The sequence below is a fragment of the Tinamus guttatus genome, unplaced genomic scaffold (genome assembly GCF_059628265.1).
Source record: "Tinamus guttatus ecotype Peru unplaced genomic scaffold, ASM5962826v1 Tinamus_guttatus_pri_ptg000314l, whole genome shotgun sequence".
Lineage (NCBI taxonomy): Eukaryota > Metazoa > Chordata > Aves > Tinamiformes > Tinamidae > Tinamus > Tinamus guttatus.
The window spans coordinates 6,812,859-6,836,519 of NW_028288848.1; the positions used below are offsets into that span (position 1 = coordinate 6,812,859).

At 67.9% G+C, this 23,661-nt stretch overlaps 1 protein-coding gene across 2 annotated transcripts; it reads right to left on the reverse strand.

Annotated features, from left to right (window-relative positions):
• Positions 1-1,447: 1,447 nt before the first annotated feature.
• Positions 1,448-22,637, reverse strand: LDB1 (LIM domain binding 1). 2 transcript variants are annotated; one of them, XM_088528689.1, is made up of 11 exons: positions 22,551-22,637; positions 5,218-5,320; positions 4,837-4,881; positions 4,521-4,596; positions 4,164-4,266; positions 3,668-3,840; positions 3,196-3,318; positions 2,974-3,057; positions 2,610-2,733; positions 2,022-2,164; positions 1,448-1,714 (listed from the first exon to the last, which is right to left on the reverse strand). In XM_088528689.1, exons 1-11 carry the CDS (start codon positions 22,573-22,575, stop codon positions 1,484-1,486), a joined length of 1,230 nt encoding a protein of 409 aa, XP_088384815.1. In that variant the 5' UTR covers positions 22,576-22,637; the 3' UTR covers positions 1,448-1,483. The 2 variants fall into 2 exon arrangements, with proteins under 2 accessions (XP_088384815.1, XP_088384816.1); XM_088528690.1 differs by having other exon boundaries at positions 2,016-2,164; positions 22,551-22,608.
• Between the last annotated feature and the right edge of the window lie 1,024 nt (positions 22,638-23,661).

Genomic DNA, 23,661 nt, shown 5'->3' on the forward strand with positions numbered 1-23,661 from the left:
ACCCTGGGGCTGGCAGCAAGAGCCGGGCACGCAGCCCCCGGCCCCTCCTCGGCCCCGCACGTGTCATGGGCTCCATGCACAGGAGCCCCTCACGCCCCCGCCAGCCCCACCGCGACCCCCTGCCTGGGGCCAGGGGAGGGACAAGGGCAGCCTGGACCCGCCGCCGCTGGGCTGAGCACCAGCCCCAGCCCTCCCATCTTCTCCTTGGAAGGATTTTTTTTCTCCTCTTTTTAAAGCAAAAAAAAAAAAAATCTCGTTGTTTCCCCTAACATCAATGGAGGCACCTGCTCTAGTGATAACACATTGAAAGAACAGTATCGTACACACTGCCTACAGCGCGGAAATGTACAAGCACGAGGTACACGAACCCGAGGGGCAGGGAGCGGGGACAACAGCACACAAGATTTACACTGAGGATGGGGGCGGGCGGCTGCCCCCCACCCCCTGGAGGGATTAGAAAGGAAGTCTGCAAAGTCTCTCCTTGGTTTGAAGCTCTCCGAACTGGATATAAAACGAGACTCCCAAGAGAAGAAGCCTGTACAAAAGTCAGGACAGGGTGAGAGCGCTCAGGGAGGGATGGGATTGGCAGGGAGTGTGTGTTGGGGAGGGAGGGGGGATCCCATTTTTTTTTCTTTTTTTTTAAACTTACAATTTTAATAATATTATTTTTTTAAAAAAGACAAAAGTAGGAGGTACCGGGAGCCTGGGGTTGCAAAGGGGCCCCGGGCAGACGCACGTGCAGCGAGTGGGAACGCACAGAGCCCCCGGCACAGGGCGAGGGCACCGGCCACCCGGCACCCCGGAGCCCTGCGGGCTCGTCCGGCCCGCGCTTCCTATATACACAGTCCCTGCTCGGCCCTGCTCTCGCCCCGGGGGAGCACGGGGAAGGGGAGAGCGGCGCAACGCGACGGGGACCATCCTCAGCACCCTGAGCGCCGCGGGCGCGAGCCGGGCGCAGCCGGCCGGAGGGAGCCCCGGCTGCGCGGGCAGCGCTTCCCTGCGGCAGCCCTGCCGCGCCGGGCAGGCACGGCCACGGTTCGGGCGGCTGCGCGCAGCAGGGAGGAAGAGGAGGCTCCCTGTGCTGCGCTGGAGCCGGCGCCGGGCACCTGCACGGCAGCCGCCGCGCGGGCCCCCTCCTCGCCCCCCGCTGGGCTGGCAGGGGCCGGGCGCTCCGGGCAGGGCTCGAGAAACTCTCCAGGGAAGAAGCGGGGAGGAAGAGGGACGGGGGGATAATGAAGCTACGGCGCCGGCCACCCAGCCCTGCCCTGGGCCGGGCTCTGGGGGGAAGGCAGGCGCGGGGGGAGCAGGGAGGAGGCGGGGGAGAGGGCCGGGGGCTGCCCGGGCCCAGGCGCTCGGGCTGCGCGAGCAGCCGGCCGCGCGGCGCCGATCCGCCCCCGGTACCTCGCCGCTTCCCGGTCACTCTCCGTTGCAAATGTACAGGTAGATCGGTTTGGACTGAGTCCACGGGGCGGCCGCCGGGCCGTTACTGCGACGCCTGCGACGTGGGGTTCTCTGACTTGCTCTCCTGGCTGGAGGGCGGTTTGCTGTTCCAGGGGCTGTTGGCCCCCAGCGCTGGCGAGTTGTTGAAGCTGTCCTCGTCGTCGATGCCGTTGGCGGCGTCGAACTGCGTGTTCTCCAGCCGGGTGATGAGCCGCTCGTCCTCGTCCCCAAACTCCCCCCCCATCAGCGTGGGCTCGCCCACCACCATCACATCCTGAAAGGGGAGACGGTCCCGAAACATAATCGAGGTGGGGGGAGCCCTGGCCGCCGGCCCCCACTAACCGTCTCCTTATTCCCCTCCTTGGGCTCTCCTATGGTTCAGGCATGGCTGAGGCAAAACAGGGTCCCCCCTCATCTCCCCATCGCCACAACAGAGCTGGGGGGCTTGGCCAGACCGTCCCCAGGGTCCTCCCGCTCCAGCCACCCCTGCGGGTCTCCCCTTAGCCACTGCCTGGGGCAGGGAGCCCTCCCCTCGCCCTCGGGAAAGGAAGAGAGAATGGAAAGGGGATGCTTACAGGTACCTGACTGGACAGGGCAAAGGTGCTGGCCGGGCTCTTCTTCTTGCTGTTGCTGTTGTTGGTGTTTCCCCCGCCGGAGCTCATGGTGCTGCCCCCCGACATCTTCCTTTTCCGGCGCTTGCTGGGCTGCTGCCGCGCTGGCTCCGCTGGCAAAGCCGGGAGACACGGTCAGCCCTTGGGAGAGGGGGACGGTGCCGCGCGGCCCCCCAGCCCAGGAACGAGCCCTTTCTCTCTGTGAGCACCATATCCCACCTCGCGACAGCCCCTTCCCCCTCTCCTCCTTCCATGCCCTGGGTGCTCAGGGCACCCTCTCCTCTTCTGCCGCCCTTGTTCAGCCAGCGCTTCCTCCAGCAGCGGGGAAAATTTCTGCCCCTGCTTTGCTGGGAAAAGCAATTCACAGTGCCAGAATCGGCCCAGAAGCACTGGCTACCCTGGCAGCAGCCAAGGAAGTCATGTGCCCAACATGCCACCCCCATGTGCAAAGGACAGGGCTTGGGGCTGGCAGAAGCCTGTCTGGACGGCAAGGCCTGAGCGGCTCCATCCCGACACCCTCGGGATGCTGCGGAGCACGGTGGGCAGCAGGGGACTCACCAGGCGGGGCGACCATCCGCTGCCACTTCTGGAACAGGCAAGTCTTGAGGCAGTCCCGGGGACTGAGGCTGTAGGTCTTGTGCCGTGACATGAGCTCCTGCATTGGTTCTAGGATTACACAGAGCTGCAGGAAGCAGTCAGAGACTCGGGTTAGATGGCCACACTCCGGGCCCCAGCAAGAGCCCCTCTGCCCTGCAGCCACCTGCATTGCCCTTGCTCAGCCCACCCTGCCCAAGGCCGCAGATACATCTGTCCCCAACAGCCCAGGGCAGGCGGCATCAGGCAGGAGACGAGAGCACAACACAACCCGTTGCAATCTGAGGTTTGCAGCTGTCCCCCCCCCTCTGCCTTGCTGCCCACTTACTCGGAGGTAGTTGAGTGTGGAGTTTGAGAGCCCACAGCGGGTGATATTCTTGGATAACTGGTCCAGCATCTGGGGGTCCTGTGCCTGTGAGCAGGAGGGAGAGAGAGCTCAGCTGCAACCAGGCCAGGGACTTCTGTGCCGCAGCCTGTGATCTCCGCAGGGAGATGAGCTCAGCAGCTCCGTGTCACTCGTGCCCACGGGGCCTCTCGGAGCAGTACTCACATGCATGGCAAGGATGCTGCGGGGGATGAGCTCTCGATGCTGGCGGATGCTGAAATGCCACGTCTTTATCCTCATCATGTCATCAAACATGAACTCCAAGTAGAGCCGCCCCTCCACGCACACCTGGGCAGGGCACAGTGTCAGGTCAGGCTGCCACCCTCCTCCCACAGCCCACAGCTCCCGGGAACTCATCGCTCCAGCACACTCCCTGCTCCTCCTGGTTTGGCCATGCCCTGCGCTGCCAAACCCACGAGGCTACGAGAGCCAGTGGCTCCATGCAGAAAGGCAGCCCGGGGCAGGTGTAGTCACAGCTCGGTGCTCCCTTGTGCGCAGCCATCTGCCCAGCACATGGCAATGAAAATCAGCGCCACTCACTCACTCTGCGGGACCAAGGCCACTGTGAGGGGAGGCCAGGTCGAGGCACTAGGACCAGGATGGCTGTGGGGAGAAGCAGTTGAGGTGCTGCAGGTACCTGGGTGAACATGGGCTTGCCATGCTGGGTCACCATGGTGCACTGGTCACAGTCCAGCGAGACGAAGTTGTTGTGAAACGACTCCTTGGGATGCTTGAGCACGTAGTAGAGCTCTGTGGCTCCCCCTTCAAAGATGCTGCGGAAGTAACGGGGAATCAGAGTCCGGCCGATCGCTGTAGGTGGGAGAAGGAAGAAGACAATATCAGCAAATCTGTCTGGCCCAGATCTGCTTTCATGTATATAGGGGCTTCATGTAAAGAGGGTCCCCCAACTCCTTCCAGCTGCAGGCATCTCCTGGGCATTATGTCACCCCAAGAATGCTGATTCCTGTTACCCTGCCCATACCTCCTCTCTGTGCAATGCAATCGCTGCCTGCGCTCTCCAGCTCCCAGGGAGGGAGGAGGGCTCAAACCCGAGCCCTGGAGACCCCCTGGCAGCTCCTGGCTGCCCGAGGCCCCAGCCAAACTGTGAGAGCCCGGGGGCTGCTGGTACTCACTGTATCTCTTTGGTCCATCCTCCAAGCAGAAAGTGATTGTTAACATGGCGTCATCCTCGAAGAACTCCGTGGTAAAGGCGTCCCACCACAGATTGTCACATTCCTGGGGATGGCAGAGAGATGCCAGGTTACAAGGAGAGAGGGAGAGAGCCCCCAGGCTGCCAGGCACAGCAGCCACGTGCTCAGCCCTCCGAGGTCTGCGCTCCTGCCTGGGTGCTCAGGCTCTTGCGTGGCAGGGCAGGGCCATGCTACAAAGGGGATTTCTCTTGGAGTGACTGTAGCCTGTGGAACGTGCAGCTCCCTCCCTTCCCGCTGCCCCGTGCCCTCCCCAGGCCCTGCTGGCCCCCAGCTCCTCACCTCCGTCCAGTTCTGCAGCCGCTTGTTGAGCTCGAATATCCTGTAGTCAGTCTGGTTCCCGTACGGTGTGTGCCTCCTGCCGAGAGCGTGGAGCACGGGCGGTCAGCGCGGCAGGGGCCGCGGGCTCGCGAAGGCTCCCGACCCGCAGCGAGGGGACGCAGCGGCGGGGGAGAGCAGCTCCCTTGGGGCCGGGGGGAGCACGTCCTTCCGCGGGGCTGAGCAGGGCCAGCGCTCGCCCCGGGGCTGGCTGCCGTTCTGCACCCGCCGCTCCCGCCGGCCCCTTCCCGCGCAGCGTCACCCGCGCGGCCGCTCTTACCCGATTCCCGGCTCCAGGTACGTGGGTGGGTACATGGGAGTAGGTCTGTGGGGAGAAGCAGTGCACGCGGGTTAGCGCTGGGGGCATCTCCGTACCCCTTCCTGCCTCCAGCCGCAAGCGCGGGGCTCGCCGCGGATGAGACCCCCGGGCTGCACCCTGCCTGCCCCACGGAGGCCGGGCTCTGCTCCGGCACTGCCTCAGCGGAGCTGCTCCCGTTCCCGGGAACATGGGCACATCCCTCCGGACACGTCCCGCTACCCCACGGCTTGGGCAGAGGTTGGCCAAGGGGGTGTTTTCGCAGGACCCCCCAGGTTCCAGGCCCGAGAGGAACGTGAACCACCCAGCCAAGCCCCGCGAACCGCCCAGCCGAGCCCCTCTCACCCCACATCTCGATCCAGCATGGTGCCCGGGTGGAAGGGGGGGAAGGCGTTGCCGTTCGGGGGCTCCTTTGGCGAGTACAGCTTGAACGACTTAGAGGAGCAGCCTAGGCAGAGGGGAGAAAACAGGTCATGCGGCTCATCCCGACACCCATGTGGGAATGAAGAGGAGGGGGCCATATGCAGAGACCTCCCCAGAGGGGCTGGAGGCCCAGGATAGCTCTCCTGGGGGGCAGCCGATAGGGCAGCCCCCAATGCCATCCCCAGGGCACCTACGGTGCCCACGTCAGCGCAGCAGGCCGGAGCCGAGCGCGCCCGGGCTCGGCAGCCTCCCGCGGCCTCCCCATCAGTGTGCAGAGTTCACCGGTCCTCAGCCGCCGGCCGCGCGGAGGGGACGGTGCCCGGCGGGAAGGGCCCAGCTGGCGCGCCGGGGAGGGCCCCGTCCCCCCCAGCGCAGCCTGGCCGCGCTGCTCCTAATCCTGCCGACCAGGGCGACCACGCGGGATCTTTTTGCTGACCTTTCTATCGCCATGGCGACGGGTGAATAATCGCCAGGCCGGGGCCGTCCCCAGGCAGGCACCATCTGCCGCTCGGCCGGGCGGGAGGCCGCGGAGACGCCGCGGAGCAGCCCCCGGCAGCGCCGCCTCCCTCCCCGCAGCGCCGCTCCCAGCGCCGCGGGGCCCGCGGAGCCGGCGCGCAGCGCGGGCGCTGCCGGGGCACGCACGGCAACGGCTCCCGCGCCTCGGCGCGGCCGGGCGGACGGGCTCGCCCAGGCGGGGCGCCGCGGGCAGCGCCGGATCCACCGGCCCGGCCGGCCCCGCACGGGCACGGAGGCCCGGAACGGCTCCCTGCTCCTGCAGCACCGGGAAGGGCGCTCAGCTCCAGCCTCCCGCGTGCACCCAGCCACGCTCAGCCAGCAGGACATGGATATCACGGATATCGCTGTCCCCTCTGCGCAAGGCGCTCGCGTCCCTGCGCGTGTCCCGCAGCCCCCGGGTCACGCACGTGGTGGAGCGCGCTGGTTAGAAGAGGAAAACCCAAGGGAATGAAGTGCTAAATCCACCCTACATCAGCACCTGGGAAGCACTTCTTTCACTCCCCCATTCCTGTCCCCTGGGGCCCGCTCAGACCCGCTGGCAAAGGCGGTAAATGGGGCACGGCCCATTTTCCCTCTGTGTCTGCTACCAACGTCGCCCACTTGCTCTTGCCTCCGGTTTTTGTAGACAGACATTAAAAAAAAAAACATCACTGTGGAAGCTGGTGCTGGTCCCAGAGACTTTTTGCTTTCCGCTTTAATCCACAAGGTTCCTGTCAAGTTCTGCCTAATGGAAATTAAAAATCCATTGGAACAGCATTAGAAAAACAGTGCTTTAATTTCCCTCTTGCTGCTGTTAAAGGACATTAAGTCGGAGCGTGCTGGCTTCATAGGAAACTTCCCAAAAGTGCATGTCTTCTGCTTAAAACAAACCAATTCATCACACAAAGAAAGAAGCAGCTACAAGATCATGAACTGAACCGCTTGTTTCTGGTCACCATGTCCTTGGGGAAAGAAAAGAAAAAACAGAACCAGCAGATCTTCTCCTCGCATGCTTTGTTTTTATTCATCGATGAGAGAAAGAAGGCAAAAGCCCCCAAGGTTTCTTGCTGTTCCCAGTCCCCAGTCTGTTTCTCAGCTGTGAGTGTATCAGCCAGACCCCTAACCTGGGGATAATACTCCCTGCGCGAGCCTGAATCTCTCCTGGGATTGGCGAGAAGATTGCTCTCCACCTGCTCCATTTCTCGGGCTTTTCCCCTACCCCTTGGCTCCTGGAGAAGAGACAAACCAGACTGTGCCTGGGACCCAGGACTCGCTCTGGCCCTGGGGCTTTCCAAGCAGATTTCATACGGATGTGACCTGGGTTTCGGGCTTTGAGTGACCCATTGCAGACCCAGAGGAGCGAGGAGGGCCCAGCTAGGCGACCTCAGCGACAGCAGCATCCCGACCAAGAGTTATTTTCACGCAGCATAAAATATGCTACTGGATTAAGTGGTTTTAAATAACTTTAACAGCCTTAAGATTTAATATGGGCTGCTCGAATTCATCGCAGACAGGATTTAAAACATGTGTAACACACACACGCGCGACACAAGCATTACACAAAAAAAGCAATTACATTAAAACAGGAGCATCATCATCTATAATCAAGATTCACGCGCCGCAGCCCGGCAGATCCCGGTGCTCCCCTCCTCCCGCTGCTCCAACCGCTCTGCAAACCCGGCAGGATCCCGGCTCCCTGCGGCGGCTCCGCCAGCCCCGGCGCCGCTCACACCTCCAGCCCCCTCTCCTTGGCGCACGGCAGCAGAAAACAAGGAGGAGGAGCAGGACGGGCCCCGCTGACACCAACCAGCTCCCCCGCGGCGTGAGAGCACAGGGAGCGAGCGAGGGCTCGGGTCCTGCCCCGGGGCAGCACGGCGAGGATTTGAGGGGACCCTGCACGCGGAGGGCCCTGAGCCCGCTCTGCTGCTGCGCGCGACGCCTCTGCAGGCACGGAGCACAAGGAAGGCTCCGGGAGAGGCTTTCCGAGGCCCTCCTATTCACACGCTGCTCCAAGGGAGGTGGGGAGCGCTGCAGGGCTGACCCAGCCCTTCTTCCTGCCAGGGCACGACTGCTCCCCAGGGCGGGTTGCAGACGTGCAGACGGGTTTTAAACGGCTCTGGCAGCTGCAGCTCCCGCGGCGCACGGTTCCCAGCAGGAGGCACCCGGCTGCACGCGCGGCTCCGCGCCGGCACGACGCGCCCGCGCGCAAAGCGGCCCGAGCGAACGGCACCGGCGAGACGGGTGCTGCAAGTCTGGGGCTGAGCGGAGCACGGGGAAGAGCCAGAAACAACTCCAGAGCAGGCGGCAGCGCCAGCCCCGTGCATCTGCCAGCCCCTTCCCACCGAGCGCCACGCCGTCCCCAGCCCCTTGCCCAGCGCTTCGAGGTACTCGGTGCCACAAAATGCACATGTGAAAGGAAGAGGAGTGTGCGAAAACCAGGCTGATGCTGCAGCCAGCGAGCCCGCCCGCCGCTCCCTGCGCCGGCGCTGCTGGGGCAGAGCCCAGGCAGGAGCTGCCGACCCGCTTGCAGCGCGCAGGCCCGCACGCACTTGCACACGCCAGGCGGCCCGCGGGCCTCGTGGGCTCGACGCCTCACACAGGAGCCCGCGGGGCTGCCGCAGGAGCCGGGGAAGGCAGCAGGGAGCAGCTGGCGAGGAAGCGGCTCCGCACGCGGATGTCCCGGGAAACAGCGGCGGGCGCTCTCCAAGAGACCCCGCGCGGCAGCGGTGCCGGTCTCCATCTGCCGCCTCCCTCGCCGGGAGCCGCAGCCCTGCGCGCGGGGCCGCTCCGACGCGCTCCCCTGCCCAACCGCACGGCTTCACCGCATCCAGAACGGCCAAATCCCAACCCGAGCCCCCAGAGCGGGGGAAGGGGACGTCTCCAGAGCAGCCCCAAGCCAAGCGGGCACCGCGAGCAGGGCTGTGCGAGGGGCCATCCTGAGCCTCCCCGGGGCTCCTGCCTGCGCTTCCCTCGCGCCGCCTCGCTGGCAAAGGGGAATCTGCGGCCGCTACCGAGGACGAGGGCCGAGCAGCGCCGGTGTCTCGCCGTACACCTGCGAGTGGCAGGATTCGGGGCTCCTGCCCCAGGGGGGAACCTTCTCCGTGCAGGCGGCAATTGCGCTTGGCACAAGCGGCAAAGCCCAGCAGCAAGGCAGGGACTCCAGAGGTCAAAAAAATGAATAATAGCAGCAATAAAAAGGGCCCGGAGGGAGGCTGCAGGTTGCAGCTGCAGCCGGGAGCACCGCGCTCGCCCAGCAGCCGGTGCGAGGAAGAGGAGAGGGCCTTCGGCTGCTGCCGCTCCTCCCGGCATGCACCGGGCCCCTTCCTGGCTGCCTGGCGAGGCTTTAAAGTGTAAATAGCGGCATTGTTTCCCAGGGCTGCTCGCTGCTTTCCCGGGGTGGGGAAGCCCTGATAGAGGCAGGAAATCCATCTTCCCAGCCCAGCCCTGCTGGCAGCGGCGCAGGAGGGTGCTCCCGGAGCAGGGTGCGGGGCGGCGCTTCCCACGGGGAGCGAGTCATTTGCGTGGCTTTGTCCACTCGTGGGCTCTGCTCCCAGGGAAGCTGGGGGGAAGGAGGGACACAGGGAGAGGTACCCAGCACATGGAGCAGCCCCCGGTTAGCCCCCAGCAAACCTGCCTTCACCTCCCCTTTCTGGAGCAGAGGGGTTCGCTCAAAACCTGGTGTTGTTATTGCATTAAGAGGAACTCAGACAAGAAACACCAGAGGCCCTGCCCAAGACGAACTCCCCCAGCTACGCTCAGCCCCAGAGCTGCAATTTCCAGGGCCCCTGTTTGCTTTGAAAACGCAGCATCAGCAGAGCAGAAGCTCCTCGGAGCGCGGCTCTCCGGGGAGGAGCAGCACGGGAGGGACGTTCCTGCAGGCAGCCCCGGCGAGGTCCCAGCGCCAGCCTCGCCGAGAGGCACAACCCGCGGCATGGCCCTGCGCCACCGGCACCAAATACGGGCCCGCACGCAGGAGGGGCGCGGAGCCCCGGCCGGCCGCGCGCAGGGGCTGCCCTCGCGCTTCCCTCCAGCCGCACGACAGCTCTGCCCGCACCGAGCGGGCCATGGAGCGGAGCTGCCTCCCTGCCTGCTCCGCGGGTCGCATCTCCCGCGCTCCGGCAGCGGCCCTGACGCTCCCTGCGGCCCGTGGGGACGGGTCCCGGCTCCAGGGGACATGAGCCGGCTGCAGAAACTCTGCTGGGGAGGCAGACACAGCCCCTGGGGCTGAAAACCAGGGTGCTGAGCTGCTCACAGGGATGTTGGAGTGTCCCGTGCAGCAGGGAGGGACACGCGCCCCTGCCCGGGTTCGTTAGCGCGAAAGCCCCCTGAGGAGCAGAGCACGAAACCGTTGGTCCAAGGCGAACGCGGGAGCTCCCTCCTGCTGATGGGGCTGCAAACGCAGCGGGACGGCAGCCGGCCGGGGAAACGCTGATTACCCGTCTCGCCTGCACCGCGGGGAGACGCGGCGGGAAGCGACGAGCCGACGCGGCGGGAAGGCTCCCACACGCCGACGCTCCGACGCCACTCGGCCCTGTAGCACGTGGGGCCGAACCCCAAGCCCCGCGCAGCCCGCGCTGCCTCCCTGCAGCGAGCCAGGAACCCCACGCAAACTGCAAAGCGGCAGCATCCGAAACGCGGTGCGCAAGGAGAGCTCGGGCCAGGATGCGGATCTGCAGGTCGAGGCTAAGCTTGCTCCTGGCTGGCCTGCAGAGCTCGAGACTTAGCAGGGATCCCGGGGATATCTCGCTGCTTCGTGACAGCCGTCTGACTCGGAGAAGGAGCCTTCCCTTTACTGTTCAGGCCCTCGGATGATTCAGACACGTGGTCGGAGATTTCCCAGGGACGCGAGGCAGCAGGGAGGATGCCCTGCCAACTGCAAAACCGACTGAAAATTGAATCCACTCCAGCGCTGCAAACCCCAGATGCAATCCCACAGATAACCCAGTTTCTGCTCCGCCACTATCAGCTTGACACAAGTCACTCATTTCCTGTGACTCAGGGATATATCCCACTGCTTCTAAATATTGCTCCAAACGTGCTCCCTCACAGATCTGTAATCAAATGCTGCTAATATCAGCCTCAGAAAAAACCCAGCTTACGCACACCTTTAACATTTGCAGCCTCCCTCCCTCTCGCCCAAACATGCCCACCCTTGCGCCTCGCCACCCTGCAAAAACCCCGCACTAAATGAGACCGCTTGGGGCTGGGATCCTCCTTTCTCCAGCAGCAAGTACATGCCTGGCGTGGGGGGAAAACCCAGCAGCATCAGGTTGGAGCCACAGGGCTGGGGAAAAAAAAAAAAAAAAGCCTCCTAACAGGCTCGAACTTTCATCTTCAAAGGTTTTCAGACTTTGTGGTAACAGGGAAAATTTCACAAACGCAGCCGCGGCCCTGCAGAGGCTGCAGGCAGCCCCTCTGCTCCCGCGCACCCCCGGCCGCTCCGCCATCCACCGCAGCTCCGGCCAAACTCCACGCGTTTCGTGCGGTTCCCGTGAGCCCTGGAGCGCAGCCCCGCAGGGCAGGGATGCGCCGGGCCTGCCCCGGGGCCCCGGAGGCTGTCAGCCCCCACGTGGCGCATGGAGGCTTGCAATCCCGGGATGCACCTCGCTCCAGGCGGCTGCACGCTGGGACGCGTAGTCTCTGGAGACCGCAGCCCCACCACGGAGAGCTGCCTGGCTCCATGTTGTGTCCTAGGTGGAGCCCCGCAGTCCTGGCGGCCGGCCAGCCGCCAGCCAAGTTGGAAGCTCCGGCTGCAGGGATGCGGTGGGAGCTGGCGCCTCCCGAGGCCCCGGTGCCTTCCAGCTGGCTGCGCCGCGCGCCCGGGGCCAAAGCCTGGCACGGGGACGCAGCGCTCGCCCCTGGGAAGGGCCCGGCTGCTCCGACGGGAGCGCTCGCCTGTGCTGGATGCCCTCGGACGTGGCGTGCAGAGCAGGGAGCGCAGCACCGAGCCGGGCGTGCAGCCCCGGCGGGAGCCGCTCCGGCTGCAGCTCTGCTCCCCGCTGCTCTCAAACCGCTGCGCTCTGCGCACCCTTGTTGCCAGGGGGGCACGGGGCAGGCGCGGAGCCAACGGGCAGAGCGGGGACAGGGCACAGGTCTTGCAAACTCCCAGGGCAGGGTCCTCCTCCAAGCGGTGCCGGCCTCAAGCCACCCGGATGGACGCCCACGCACCACAAATGCCTCCGGCTTTGGGACACGGGGCCCGGGGCTCCCACACGCATCCAGGTCGCGTGGCCGAGGTGACGGCAGGAGATGTGCAGACTGGGAGTGCTGCGGAGCACCGAGACCAGCTCTGCGGGCACCCGAAGAGGTGCCACCTGCCACCAGCACCCAGGACACCAGCACGGGCTTCTGCACCCACCTCTCCTGAACCGCAGGTCGCACCTCCCGGGGTTTCCCCCCGGAGCAGACGCTTTTGGCTGCTGCTCCATTAGCCGTGGACGCTGTCACCAGTGCCCCTACCCTGAGTAACCCCGGCTCCGGGCACCCTCAAAGCCCAACTCTCCGCTCCATGAACCAGCCAGGGCTGCCCGTGCTACCTCTGCCTGCACCCAGCGCCTGCGCCTGGCCGGGCCTCCCGTCCACCAGCACCGTAACCCCGCGCACGCAGCACAGGAGGAGCCCCAGCTGCCGCCCCACCGCGCTCCCACATCCAGCCCCATCCCCTGCGCAGAAGCGAAGCGCTCCGGAAGGCACCTCCGCCACCCCGCACGGCCCTGGGTGCATCCTCTCAGCCCGGCCCCCCGCCGGCAGCACCGCCTGCCCGACACGGCACCGGGACGGGCCGCACCACGGCAGGCGCCGCCGGGGACACCCCATCCGCAGGGTCACTCGGCGGACAGCGGCTTTGGGAAGGCAGGGCCTGCACACACGCAGTCAGCAGCGCGGTTGCCGCTCCGTGACGGTGCGGAGGGTATTTCCACAGAGCCCAAGTCGGCGCTGGCGCATGTTGCTGCAGAGCTGCAGGCGAGCAGAGCTCTGGCACCAAGCGGGGCGATGCTGGATTCAAAACACCTCCAGAGGGACCCGAAAGGCTCCCAGCGGCAGAGCCGGAGCAAGACGGCTCTCAGGGCTACCTGCTCTCACCCGCGGGCAGGCAGAAGGTCCTGCCCTGGGCCAAGCCGCCAGTGCTCGCATGTTCATTCCTGCAGCTTCTTGACAGCTTCTCCCCAGTTTACAGCTGCTCCAATCCACCACCGGGAAAGCCCTTCATCACCCAGCGCATCGGCACAGCCACGAGCTGGACCCTCGCGCTGTAACTCATCCTTTCCTTCTGCAAAGCACTGCACTTGACCTGCCTTTCACTTCTGTCCCGAGGCTTTGAGGTGTCTCTGGGTCCCAGACACAGGATTTCTAAGGAACCAGGAGGGCAGAGATTATCATCTTTTCTTCTTCAATGGAAACTCAGATTCTCCCACAGTCAGAGTTCTTCAAAACCCGAGATTTTAATCAAAGAACCAAGACACCAAAATATGCCAGCGCTTCCAACAAACACTGTGAGGAGCTGCTACCTGTGCGACTCTGGAGGGGCAGCTGTAAAGCAAGGCACGAAGCAGAGAGAAAACCAGGAGACCCCAGCAAGGACAGGTCTGCTCCTGGCTCCAGCAGCACCTCGCTGGCTGCTACGCTCCGGGCACGCTTTCCGCCCAACAGCTTGGTTCCAGGGAAGCAAGCGGCTGAAGGCTTCCCGCCTTCCCGGCCGGGGGAAGGAACTCCAGGCAGCCACTGGCAAACTCCGTGTCCCAAGTCCCTTCCCAGCAGACTGCCCTGAGCAAACAGGGAACCCTCACAGAGTGGCAATTTGGACCTTCCCGGTAAGAGGGAAGCAGCCATGTCCCTGTTGGGCCTGGTTTGTCCATTGCCCGGGAATGCTTTGGAAAAGCAGCTGCCAGCACCACATCCCAGCCAAGCATCCCCTGGCTACTAGGCATGAAAAACAAGAGTTTTGAAGGGGAAAATTTATGTCCCAAGACCGAGGTCTGTGGGTGCTGCTCCCCAGGGCAGGGCGCAGGAAGGGACCAACGGACAGGAGGGCTGGGGGCTGTGATGGGGGCTCACGGCTCCCACGGGGCATCCGCAGCCTGCTCAGCGGGGCGGCCGCGGGCACGAAGCGCCCCGGGGAGCCCTGCTGCAGCGCAAGGACTCGCTCTGCCGCGCTCGGTGCCAAGCTGCTGTCAACACGGGCCCGCTGCAATGGAAACAAGAGCTGCTTTCACGCAGAAACCCTGGGACACAGGGCTGGCTCCCCGCAGGGCTCCTCCGTGCCTGCTGCGCCGTGTCCCGGGGAGGCTGCGGGGCAGGGAGGGCTCCGAGCGGGACCGCCGCCAGCCCGCGCTCCGGGCAGCCAGGTCCCGGAGGACGTGCGAACCGAGGGACCGCGTCCAGCTGAGCCCCGGCGCATGGAGCAACCCCAGCCCCACAGCACACATCCCGTGGCACGGCCTCAGGTGCCGGGGATGCAAACAGACATCTGCGCTCTGCAAATCGACCGCCTGCCCCAGCCGCTGATGTGCCGGGGTGCAACTTGCTCGCGTGACAGCGTCCCACGAGCAGCGGGGCCGGCGTGCGGCTGCTGAAGCGCCGCGGAGCCGCACGCAGCCCGGGGGCGGCCAGGAGGGCACAGCAGCACCGGGCACACGCACCCACCGCCAGCAGCAGCCAAGTTCCCCGCGGCCCCGCGCGCTCCGCGCTCGCTCCCTGCTCCCGGGCCGCTCCGTGGAGCCGGCCCGCGCTTTGTGCGATGCTGAGGAGCAGCGAGCGGCGCCGCGCGTGCCCCTGCCCCGGCGCGCTCGGCCCCGTCCCGCTGCCCCGGCGGGGACACCCCGCGCCGCGGTGACAGCGCCGGGGGCACGAGCCGCGGCGGGGCCGAACAAAGGGAGCCGCAGGTGGGGCCGGCGCGGGGCGCTGCGGGGGCCGCGCGGCGCGGGGGGAAGCGGCGCAGCCGAGCGCTGCCGGCGCCGAAACTTTGCGGGCGGGCGGCGCGCCGGGCCGGGGCCTCCCCGCCCGAGCGGGGCCGGGAAAGTTGCGCGGGGCGGCGCGGGCACTCACCGCGGCGCGGAGCGGAGCGGAGCCGAGCGGCGGGCGCGGCGCGGCCGTGGGGGCGGCCGCGGGGGCGGCGCGGGGCGCTCAGGCGGGCGGGCGGCGCGGGGCGGCCGCCATGGGGCGGGCGGGGCGGGCGGGGCGCGGGGCGGGGCGGCGCGGGGCGCTTCCTTTGTCTGCGCCGCGCGGGCCACAATGGCTGCGGCGGCGGCGCCCGCTGCCGGCCGGCGGCGACGGGGCGCGCGCGCCCGCGGACACGGCCGCGAGCACGAGCCCCCGCGCGCGCAGCGCCCCCGCGCGGCGCCCCCGCCGCGTCCCCCGCGCGGGGCACCGCGCGCGCCCCCGCGCACAGGTTGGCCCTTCCCGGCGCGTTTCCCGGGGCGCCGCACGGAGGATGGATCAGACGGGGCCTCCCGCCCCGGCTCCCGGTGACGCCGTCCTGCCCGCTGCGCATGCAGCCGTGCTCAGAGAGGAGCTGCCCCCTTTAAACCCAGCTCTTAGCTGGGCTATTTTTAAGACGGCCCCAAGCTAGACGGTTACAATAAAGCCCAGCCCAACCTGGGCCAGGCCAGGGGGCCAGCAGGTGGTCACAGTGGCCACCAGCAGTACCCAGTGCTGGCCCCACAGCAAGGGGAGGCGGGTTCCCTGGCCCTGGCGGGTTCCCTGGGCTCTGAACACAGCCCAGTGCTCAGCTTGGCACCAGCTGGGAAAGACTTCTCACCCTGTGGAAGTTGCAATAAAAATATACTTTTTATTTCTCCCTAGTTTGCTTTGATTTTTTTTTTCTCTTTGAAGTTTTTTCCGGCATTCTTCTTCTTTAACCCTAGTTACCTCTCCCATTGTTTTTTGAAAAAAAAAAAAAAAAAAAACATTTGCAAGGGGGCACTAAGAAAAAAAAGAAGTGTTGCTTTGCACTTGCCACAAGATGCAGAACATCTCCAACCCTTTTCAGCCAGGAGTTTTTGCACCCGCTCGCAGGGGCTTGCGCTGCTTTGCCCCTGTGCCCCCTGCTCGGGCGCGTCGCCCCTGCCCTGGCCTCGCTGCTCGCGCACAAGCCCCGTGCCGACGCGGTGCTGCTTGTGGAGGGAGCAGCGCCCGCCGTGCCCCAGCGCGCAGCCCCAGCCTGGGCGCCCCAGCGACTCGTCGCGGGGCTCGGCCGCCCTCGGGGACCGCTCACGTGTCCCTGCCCGGCTCTGACGACAGCGCCGCCCCGGTCCACGTGGCTGCAGCAGCCCCAGCTGTTTATGGTTATAGCCGAGTTAATAATTAAATAGATGCTGGATGGAGAGCGGGAGGGCTGGGATGCAGCTGGGAAGCGTGCGTGTGGCGGGGGAGCCCCTTGCCGGCCACGGGCGCCTGCGTGGGGGGACAATCCCGCAACGCCAGGATGATCCCGCATCCTTGTGGGTTTCCCTGGTGGGACCCCCTCCCGCCCCACGCCTGCCCGGGCTCCCCACAGAGACCCGCACGGTGCCCACGCAGGGCCCTGCGCGACTGCGGCTGCCGCGGGGGACGGGGGCTGCAGGTGCGAGAGAGCTGAGGAGGAGGCGGAAGGGGAGGAGGAGGAGGCCTGGGCACAGCACGCTCGGGAGCCCCCCGTGCTGACACCCCCGAGCCTCCTTCCCCTGTGCACGTAGCAGAGATGCAGATATGCAGTGCCTACATAAAAACACAAATAAAAACTCGCTCGCCGTGCAAACTGCCCGCACGGCAGCAAAGGGCACTTGGACCCGCCAGGCTCCTTTGAGCATCCCGCACTCATGCGGATGCGGCGGCAACCGGGGGCTCCTCTGCGGGCGCCTCTGATCCCTCCCACCACCATCTCCCCCTGCAATCCCACCACCTTTCAAATGCAGATCTGCTTTGCTTGCCCTGCTCCCAGGGAGGGGACGCTCCCCCTGCCCCAAAGCCAGGCATCCTTGGACCAAGGGGCGCCCGCGCAGGAGCGGGGCAGACAAGAGGGCCCCTTTTCCTCCCTGGCGGATGCCGGGTGGCTGCGCTCTCCCGGGAGGGGGAGGCAACAGTGAGTCACTCCGGGCAGGCGGCAGGTCCCGGGGGCTCCCAGGATTAACCCTTCGCCAGGCGCCGCTGCCAGACAGCGAGGCGCATTCGGAGAGCAGGGCCCACGGGAAGGGCTGGCGGGGCCGGGCAGCCGCGGCGGAGGGCACGGGGATGCGGCGCGAGCGTCTCGGCAGGGACGGAGGGGCAGCTGCGGCAGGGGAGCAGCGCCGCGGGACGCGCGGGCACCGAGCACACGGGGCTGCCACGGCGCCGGGGAGGGTCACACTGTGGGCGGTCACCCCACAAGCGCACGCAGCCCCTGGGCGATGCCAGGTACAGGGCGTCCAGCACATGGCTCGGGTGGGACAAATATCCCTCCTGCCCAGTGCGTCAGCAGGGACGCAGCAAAACCCAGCCGGGCCCCCGGGCGGCTGCTACATGGCACAACAGGGTCCCCATGGCCTGCGCTGCTGCAGGATGCAGTACCCATCCCTGGAGCACATCCCAGGGCACCCGCGGGCATCCTCGCCCTGCCGCCGCAGGCTCCACGGGGCGGCCACACGCTGCGGGCAGAGCTGGCAGATCCTGCTGGCTTCCCACGGCACCGGCACCAAGGAAACACCCCGCAGTGCTCCCGCACTGTCCTTGAGACACAGCCATTCCCGGCCTGCAGAAACCCTGGGTGCTGCGGGTCGCACGGCAGCTCCCGCCTCATGTCGGGAGAAGGGTCCTGGCACCCAGACCCACCCCCGACGTGGAGGCAGGTTTGGGGCCCCGGCTCGGCCACCCACAGCAAAAAGCGCTGGCCCCCTCTCTGGCAGCAGCCCGTGGCGAGCGTGCCAGAGCGCGGGGCTTTACGACGGCAGCCGCTCCAGGTGGATTCTCTCATGTTACAGGAATGGTTCGTTTTACAGCCAGTTTCCTGGCCTGGGGCTGGTCCCCGCAGCCCGGCCGGGCCTGGGATGCTGCGCGCAGCAGCGGGGCCGGGGTGGCCTGGCCGGGACAGCGCGGCGGGTTACACGCAGCGCGCCGGGAACGCCGTGCGGAGCTGGACACGGCTCCGTGAGGGAACCCGCACCCCCAGAGCATCCCGCGCGGCAGCACAGCCCGGCGCAGCTCGCTCCTGCCGCGGGCTCCCCGCATGACGCTCATTCCGAGCGGGTCCCTGGGTCCCGGCAGAGCCCGCCCCTTCCCCTAGGACCTGGCCGCGCGGCGCTGCCGGCCGCTCCGTGGCGGCTCTCCCAATATAGCAGCATCAAATAGCTCTATCAATAATGCATCGCTCCTGCTTCCTCTCGCTGCTGTGTTTTTGTTGCTAACATGTGTGTCCTTCCTGTCGAACAGCTGCTTTCCCTCTGCCACTTAGGCCAAACAGGGACACGGCGGCTGCTGAATGGGGCAGCAGCGTCTCCACGGCCTGCGTGTCGCTTTGGTGACGGTGCTGCCGGCATCCCGCATCCACGCGGGAGGCACCCACGGCCTCTGTGAGGAGCTGCCCTTGGGGCAGCGTGCTGTCCCCGTGCCCCCAAAGGCCGGCACAGCCTTCCTCTTCCAGCCGGCTCTCCAAACCCCGTCGGCTGTTTCAGCGCCCAGCTCCGCACCGCGAGCGCTGCCGTTCCCGGGCGCCCTGGCTGGAGCGGTGCCCTGCGGCTGGAGCGGTGCCCTCGGCGCACTGTTATCTGCGCCCGGGGGCAGCGGGCAGGGTGGGGTGGCGCAGGGCAAGCGCTGGCATCTGCGGCGCGGGAGATTAAGCCTCCGAGCAACGTCCTTGTTTGTCCCGCTGTGAGGCAGGGGGACGAGCCGCGGCGGGGAGCCCGGCTCCACCGGCACGGACCGGGCCGCGGAGCGCCGCCAGCACCGCCGTCCCCCCCCGCCGGCCCAGGTGGGACTCGGCGCAGCCGCGGCCGCTGCGCTGGCTCCGCGCGCCCTCCCCCTCCTGCAACGGCAGGAAACCGCAGCGGCAGGCTGCAGGCGCGCTGATAACGGCCCCCCGCGCCCAGCCTCCCGCGCAGGGCCCCGGTCGGGGGGCGCCCCACGGGACGCGCCCACGGCGGGCAGGCACGCGCACACCTGCCCCTGCACGCTGCCGCACGCTGCCGCGCCGGGGCACCGCTCCCTCCCTGCCCGCCGGGGAACCCGCCGAGCACCAGGCGTCTCCCACGCACGGGGCAGAGGCGCCGCGCGCTCTGCACCCCTGCCCGGCGCACGGGCTGCGGACAGGGAAGGCGGGAAGCGGCTCCGCGGGCACCGCTGTCCCATGCGCAACACGGCGGGGACGTGGCCAGGCCGGGGGCTCTGCTCGGCGGCTGCCCAGGGCGCGCGGCACCGCGTACGTGCTGCCCTCTCGAACAAGCACTTTTGCACGGGCTGTGGGGGTAAAGATGATACCATTTGCGGAATAAACTCGGAGCCAGGCTGGCAGGCACCCCACAATGGTGCAACGTTAACCTGTCCGAGTCCTACCAAGCAAAGCGAGCGCGCAGGGTGAGCGTGGCCCATGCCAGGGCTCCGCAGCACGCGGCTGCAACGTGCCCAGCCGGGAGCCGGCAGGGAGGGCACCCTGCGCAGTCCCCGCGCGTGGGGCATGGCCGGCTGAGCCCACGCAGGAGGCAAGGGCCGCTGCCGCATGAGTCGTCTCGGCTACGAAGGCGGCTCACATTCCGGGATGTGGGAATGCCCCGGGCCGGGCCGCTCACGGCGCCTCTGCTCCCGCCGCAGCACATTCCTGCCCGGCATGCAGGGAGGCCGGCGCTCTGCTCCGTGTGGGATGCCCAGGCGGAGGAGGATGCAGCAGGGAGCACTCCCTGCTGCCACAAACGATGGCAGGAGAGAAAAATAAAAACACGTGTGTTTCGCCTCAATGACAAGCGCAGCGCGCTGGGCTGCAGGCCGCGGCACGGGCCCGCTCGCCTGACCTTGGGCACGGCGCTCGCCTGCCGCGCACAGCGCCCGGCGCCAGCCCTGCAGCAGGGCAGGGGCGGCCGGGGCCGCGCGGGGCTCCCGCCCGCCCTCCCGCGGGGCCGCCCGAGGAGGCGGCTGCGCTCGCTCCCCTCTCCGGGGCCCCGCGGCACCGTTACCATGCGCCGGGCGCAGCGGGGGGCGGCGGGGGGGGTATTTTTTAAGCGCTTTGGGAGAGACGGGGGTCAGGAGCCCCCCCAGGCCGGGCACCAAGACATCCCGGCAGGAGGGCCGGGCGGCGGGAGCGCAGCGCCGGGACGGCGGCCCCGCCGGCTCCCTCCGGAGTTTGTTTACTTCTCGCTGCTGGCTCTCCCTGCCTGCAAGGCTTGGTTTTTTCCTCTCTCTTTTTTTTTTTTCCCTCTTATTTTTTGCACGTCGCCGTCCCTGGGGCGGGGGGCCCAAAGCCACCCCGGGGATCATGGTGCTGCCCAGCCCGGCAGCGGCCGCCAGCCCCAGCGCCCTGCGCGCGGCCAGGCCCAGCGAGGGGCCCAGCACCCCGGGCGCACACGGGGCGAGGGGCAGCGCCACCAGCCCCACGGGGACACGACGGCCACGGCGGGGGCGGCCGAGACCCCCCGACGGCAGCTCCCAGGCAGGAAACCGCTCCAAGTTAATGCAGCCCCGAAGAGCAGCCTGTGCAGAGCGGCTCATTAAATGTTTCTGGCTGGCAGGAGGCCAGCGGCAGCGCCGCTTTTTTTTTTTTTTTTGCCTTTTTTTTTTTTTTCTATATTCCGATAAACAGCCCAGGGAGGGGAGGGGGAGGGGGGCCGTGGCCGGCAGGGAAGGCTCTAGATGTGCCACGGAGCCCCGGCGCGGGCAGGGAGGCGGGGGCCGCACGCGTGCGGATGCGCGGGCTCCCGCCGACGGCTCCCCGCGCGCGGGCCGGCCGGGGCGAAGCCCGCGGATGCTCCCGCCGATCCCCCGTGAGCGCGGAGGCCTCGGGGCCCTGCGCCCGCCAACATGGCGATGCCGTTCGCAGAGCCGCGGACGCGCCGGCCCCGCCGCGCCGGGGCCCCGCGGCCGCAGCTCGGGGTGGCCCCGGGGGTCGGGGGAGCCCCCCGCGCCCCACGGCGCCTGACGGGGCTGGCGCTTTAACTGTTTGGCCTGGCTGGGAGGGAGCTGCACGTGACTTTCTGCTTGAGGAAGCAGCGCTCTGGCAGCTTCCAGGGGGAGATGGAGGCGGCGGTGGGGGAAGGGGCCGCCTGCCTGGGTGGAATCGCGCCCGGGAGGCGCAGGCCGCGCCGGGGAGGGGGCGCCGGCCGCCAGCCCCCCCGCCGCAGGCCCCGGGGATGGAGCCCGGGAAGCGGGTGCCCCGGAGCGGCGCGGCCGGGCGGGAGCGCAGCCGAGCTCCCCGGGGAACGGGGCATCCCGGCCGGCACCGCATCCCGCTGCGCACAGGGGCCCCGGGCCCGCCGGGGGTGCTGAGAGCCGGCCGGGGCAGGCGCTGAGACCTCGCCGCTTCATCACACGCCAGGGGAGCCCCAGCCTGCCCAGGGGCCGGGAGCGGCGCTCCCCGCGCCGAGGCGCCCACGTGCTGCGAGGCCGCCCCGCTGCCGTGGGGACCCCGCGCCCACGGCGGCACCGGCGCCAGGAACAGCACCCACGGCGCTGCGGGCCCCGGCCCCAGCAGCCGCTCCGCGGGGCCTCTGCACCGGCCGGAGCCCAGCACCGGCGCTGGCCTCAAGGCACCGCGCTGTGGGGCGCAGCAGCCGCGCGGGGGGCTCCCAGCCCCGCAGCTGAACCGCAGCACCCGCTCCACGGGGCCGCCGTTCCCACAGCAGGATCCCGCATCCACGCCGCAGGGTCCCAGGCCCCATAGGGTGTCAGCCCCATGGCTTGACCCCAGTGCCCATGCCATAACACTCCAGCCCCACAGCTGAACTCAAGTTTCCAACACAGGGAGCCCAAGCCCCATAACGAGACCCCAGCACCCACATTTCAGGGCCCCAGCCCCACGGTTGGGCCAGCACACATCCCATGCAGCTCCATGGTCAGACCCCAGCAGCTTTGCCATGGGGTGCCAGCCCCTAAGTTGGCCCCCAGCACCCATGCCATACAGACACTGCCCCACAGGCAGACCTCAGCACCCATGCCTTGACATCACAGCCCCACAGCCAGAGCTCCATATCCATGTTGCAGGGTCCCAGCCTCACAGCTGCGCCCCAGCACCCAGGCCATGGGACGCCAGCCCCACAAACAGACCCCAGAGTCCATGCTGCAGGACCCCAGCCCCATAAATGGACCTTAGCACCCATGTTGCAAAGTCCCAACCCCACAATCAGACCCCTACCCTCATGCTGCAAGCTCCCAGCCCTTCGGCTGAGCCCCAGCATCCACGCCATGGGGTCTCAGCCTCATAAACAGACCCCAGCAGCCTTGCTGCAGGACCCCAGCTCCACTAGCGGCCCAAAGCACTCACACTGCAAAGTCCCAGCCCCATAACCAGACACCAGGATGCATGCAGCAAAGTCCCAGCCCCACAACCGGACCCCAGCACCCACACTGCAAAGTCCCAGCCCCATAACTGAACCCCAGCACCCATGCAGCAAGGTCCCAGCCCCACAATCACCCAGCGGCACCCACCCTACAAGGTCCCAGCCCCATAACCGGACCGCAGCCCCCACGCCGCAAGGTCCCAGCCCCACAACCAGGGTCGCGGCCCCACAAGCGGACCGCAGCCCCCCCGCCTCCGCGAGGTGCCAGCCCCGCTGCGCGCAGGCTGCGAGCCCCCAGCCCCGGCCAGCCCCGCGGCGCCCCGCACTCACCAGGGCATGCACAGCCCACTGACATCTTCACATGCCTGGCGCGGCCGGGGGACGCTGCGCGCTGCCCGGGCCGCGGGGTCTCGCATGGGCGGCGCGCCGCGGCGATGGGCGGCCCCGCGGGCGGGGGCGCGGGCGCGAGCGCGGGCGCGGGCACGAGCGCGGGCGGGGGCGCGCGGCGCGGGGCAGCGCGGGGCGGCTGCGCCGGCGGCGGGCGGGCGAGGGCGCGTCTGCGCGTGCGCCCCCCTCCCCGCGCGCGCCCGCTCCGCCCGTGCGTGCGCGCGCCCGCCCGCCGCGCACGCGCAGTGCCTCGCTGCCCGCTCGCCGCCACAGGCGCGACCGCCATGTCGGGCCCGGCCGGGCCGGCGAGGCCGCGGCGTCCGCTCCCGACCCGCCCGCCGCGCCGGGACCGGGACCGGGGCCGGGCAGGAGGCGCCATCTGCCCCCACGCCCTGCGCCGAGCCATGGACCCTGCCCGCGGCTCCCGTGCAGCGCGGGGAGGCTGCCGGGCGGCAGAAGGGAGCGGGCGGCAGCTGCGGGCCCGCGCTGTGCAGGGGCTGCCGGGGCCCCCAGCACTCAGTGCTCCCAGGGCTCCTTCGCATCCCGGGACGGGCGCTCCTGCTGTGGCCGGCGCGCTGGGCTGAGCTGGGCCCCATGTCCGGCGGGGCACACGCTGTCCCTGTGCCGCCCTGCCAGGGATGCGGCCTCCGCCGAGCAAAGTGCCCCTGTCCCCCTCGCGCCACCGACACCACCCCATCTCCCGCTGTCCGGGCAGGATTCGCATTCCTCTTCATTGAGCTTCCTTTAAACGTCACGTGGTTTCACGCTCTCCCTCACGGGCAACCCCGTTAACCCCAAACAGGCTCCCGGTGCTGCCCGTGTGAGCCCGGACGGGGCAGCGCGGTGACAGGCACCCCCGTCCCAGCCGCTGCCTGCTGAGCGCAGGCTCCCTGCGCTGCCAGGAGTCGAGATGGGCCCCGGCACCCCCAGCATCCGGCGCCTGCTTTTGGGGAGCCTGCCCAGTCCCCAGCTGCACGGGGTCCTGCTGCGAGCCAAGGCCGTGCAGCCAGGACGACCTCAAGGACGAGGAAGGTGCAGAGCAGAAGGAGGGAAG

What these genes read in the sequence shown, in the direction of transcription:
- LDB1 (XM_088528690.1), bottom strand. Translation starts at nt 22,575, where the DNA reads ATGTCAGTGGGCTGTGCATGCCCTG. An exon ending in TACCTGGAGCCGGGAATCGG is followed by an intron (nt 4,597 to 4,836) that starts GTAAGAGCGGCC and finishes CGCTCTCGGCAG; the next exon opens with GAGGCACACACCGTACGGGA. An exon ending in GGCTGCAGAACTGGACGGAG is followed by an intron (nt 4,267 to 4,520) that starts GTGAGGAGCTGG and finishes TGCCATCCCCAG; the next exon opens with GAATGTGACAATCTGTGGTG.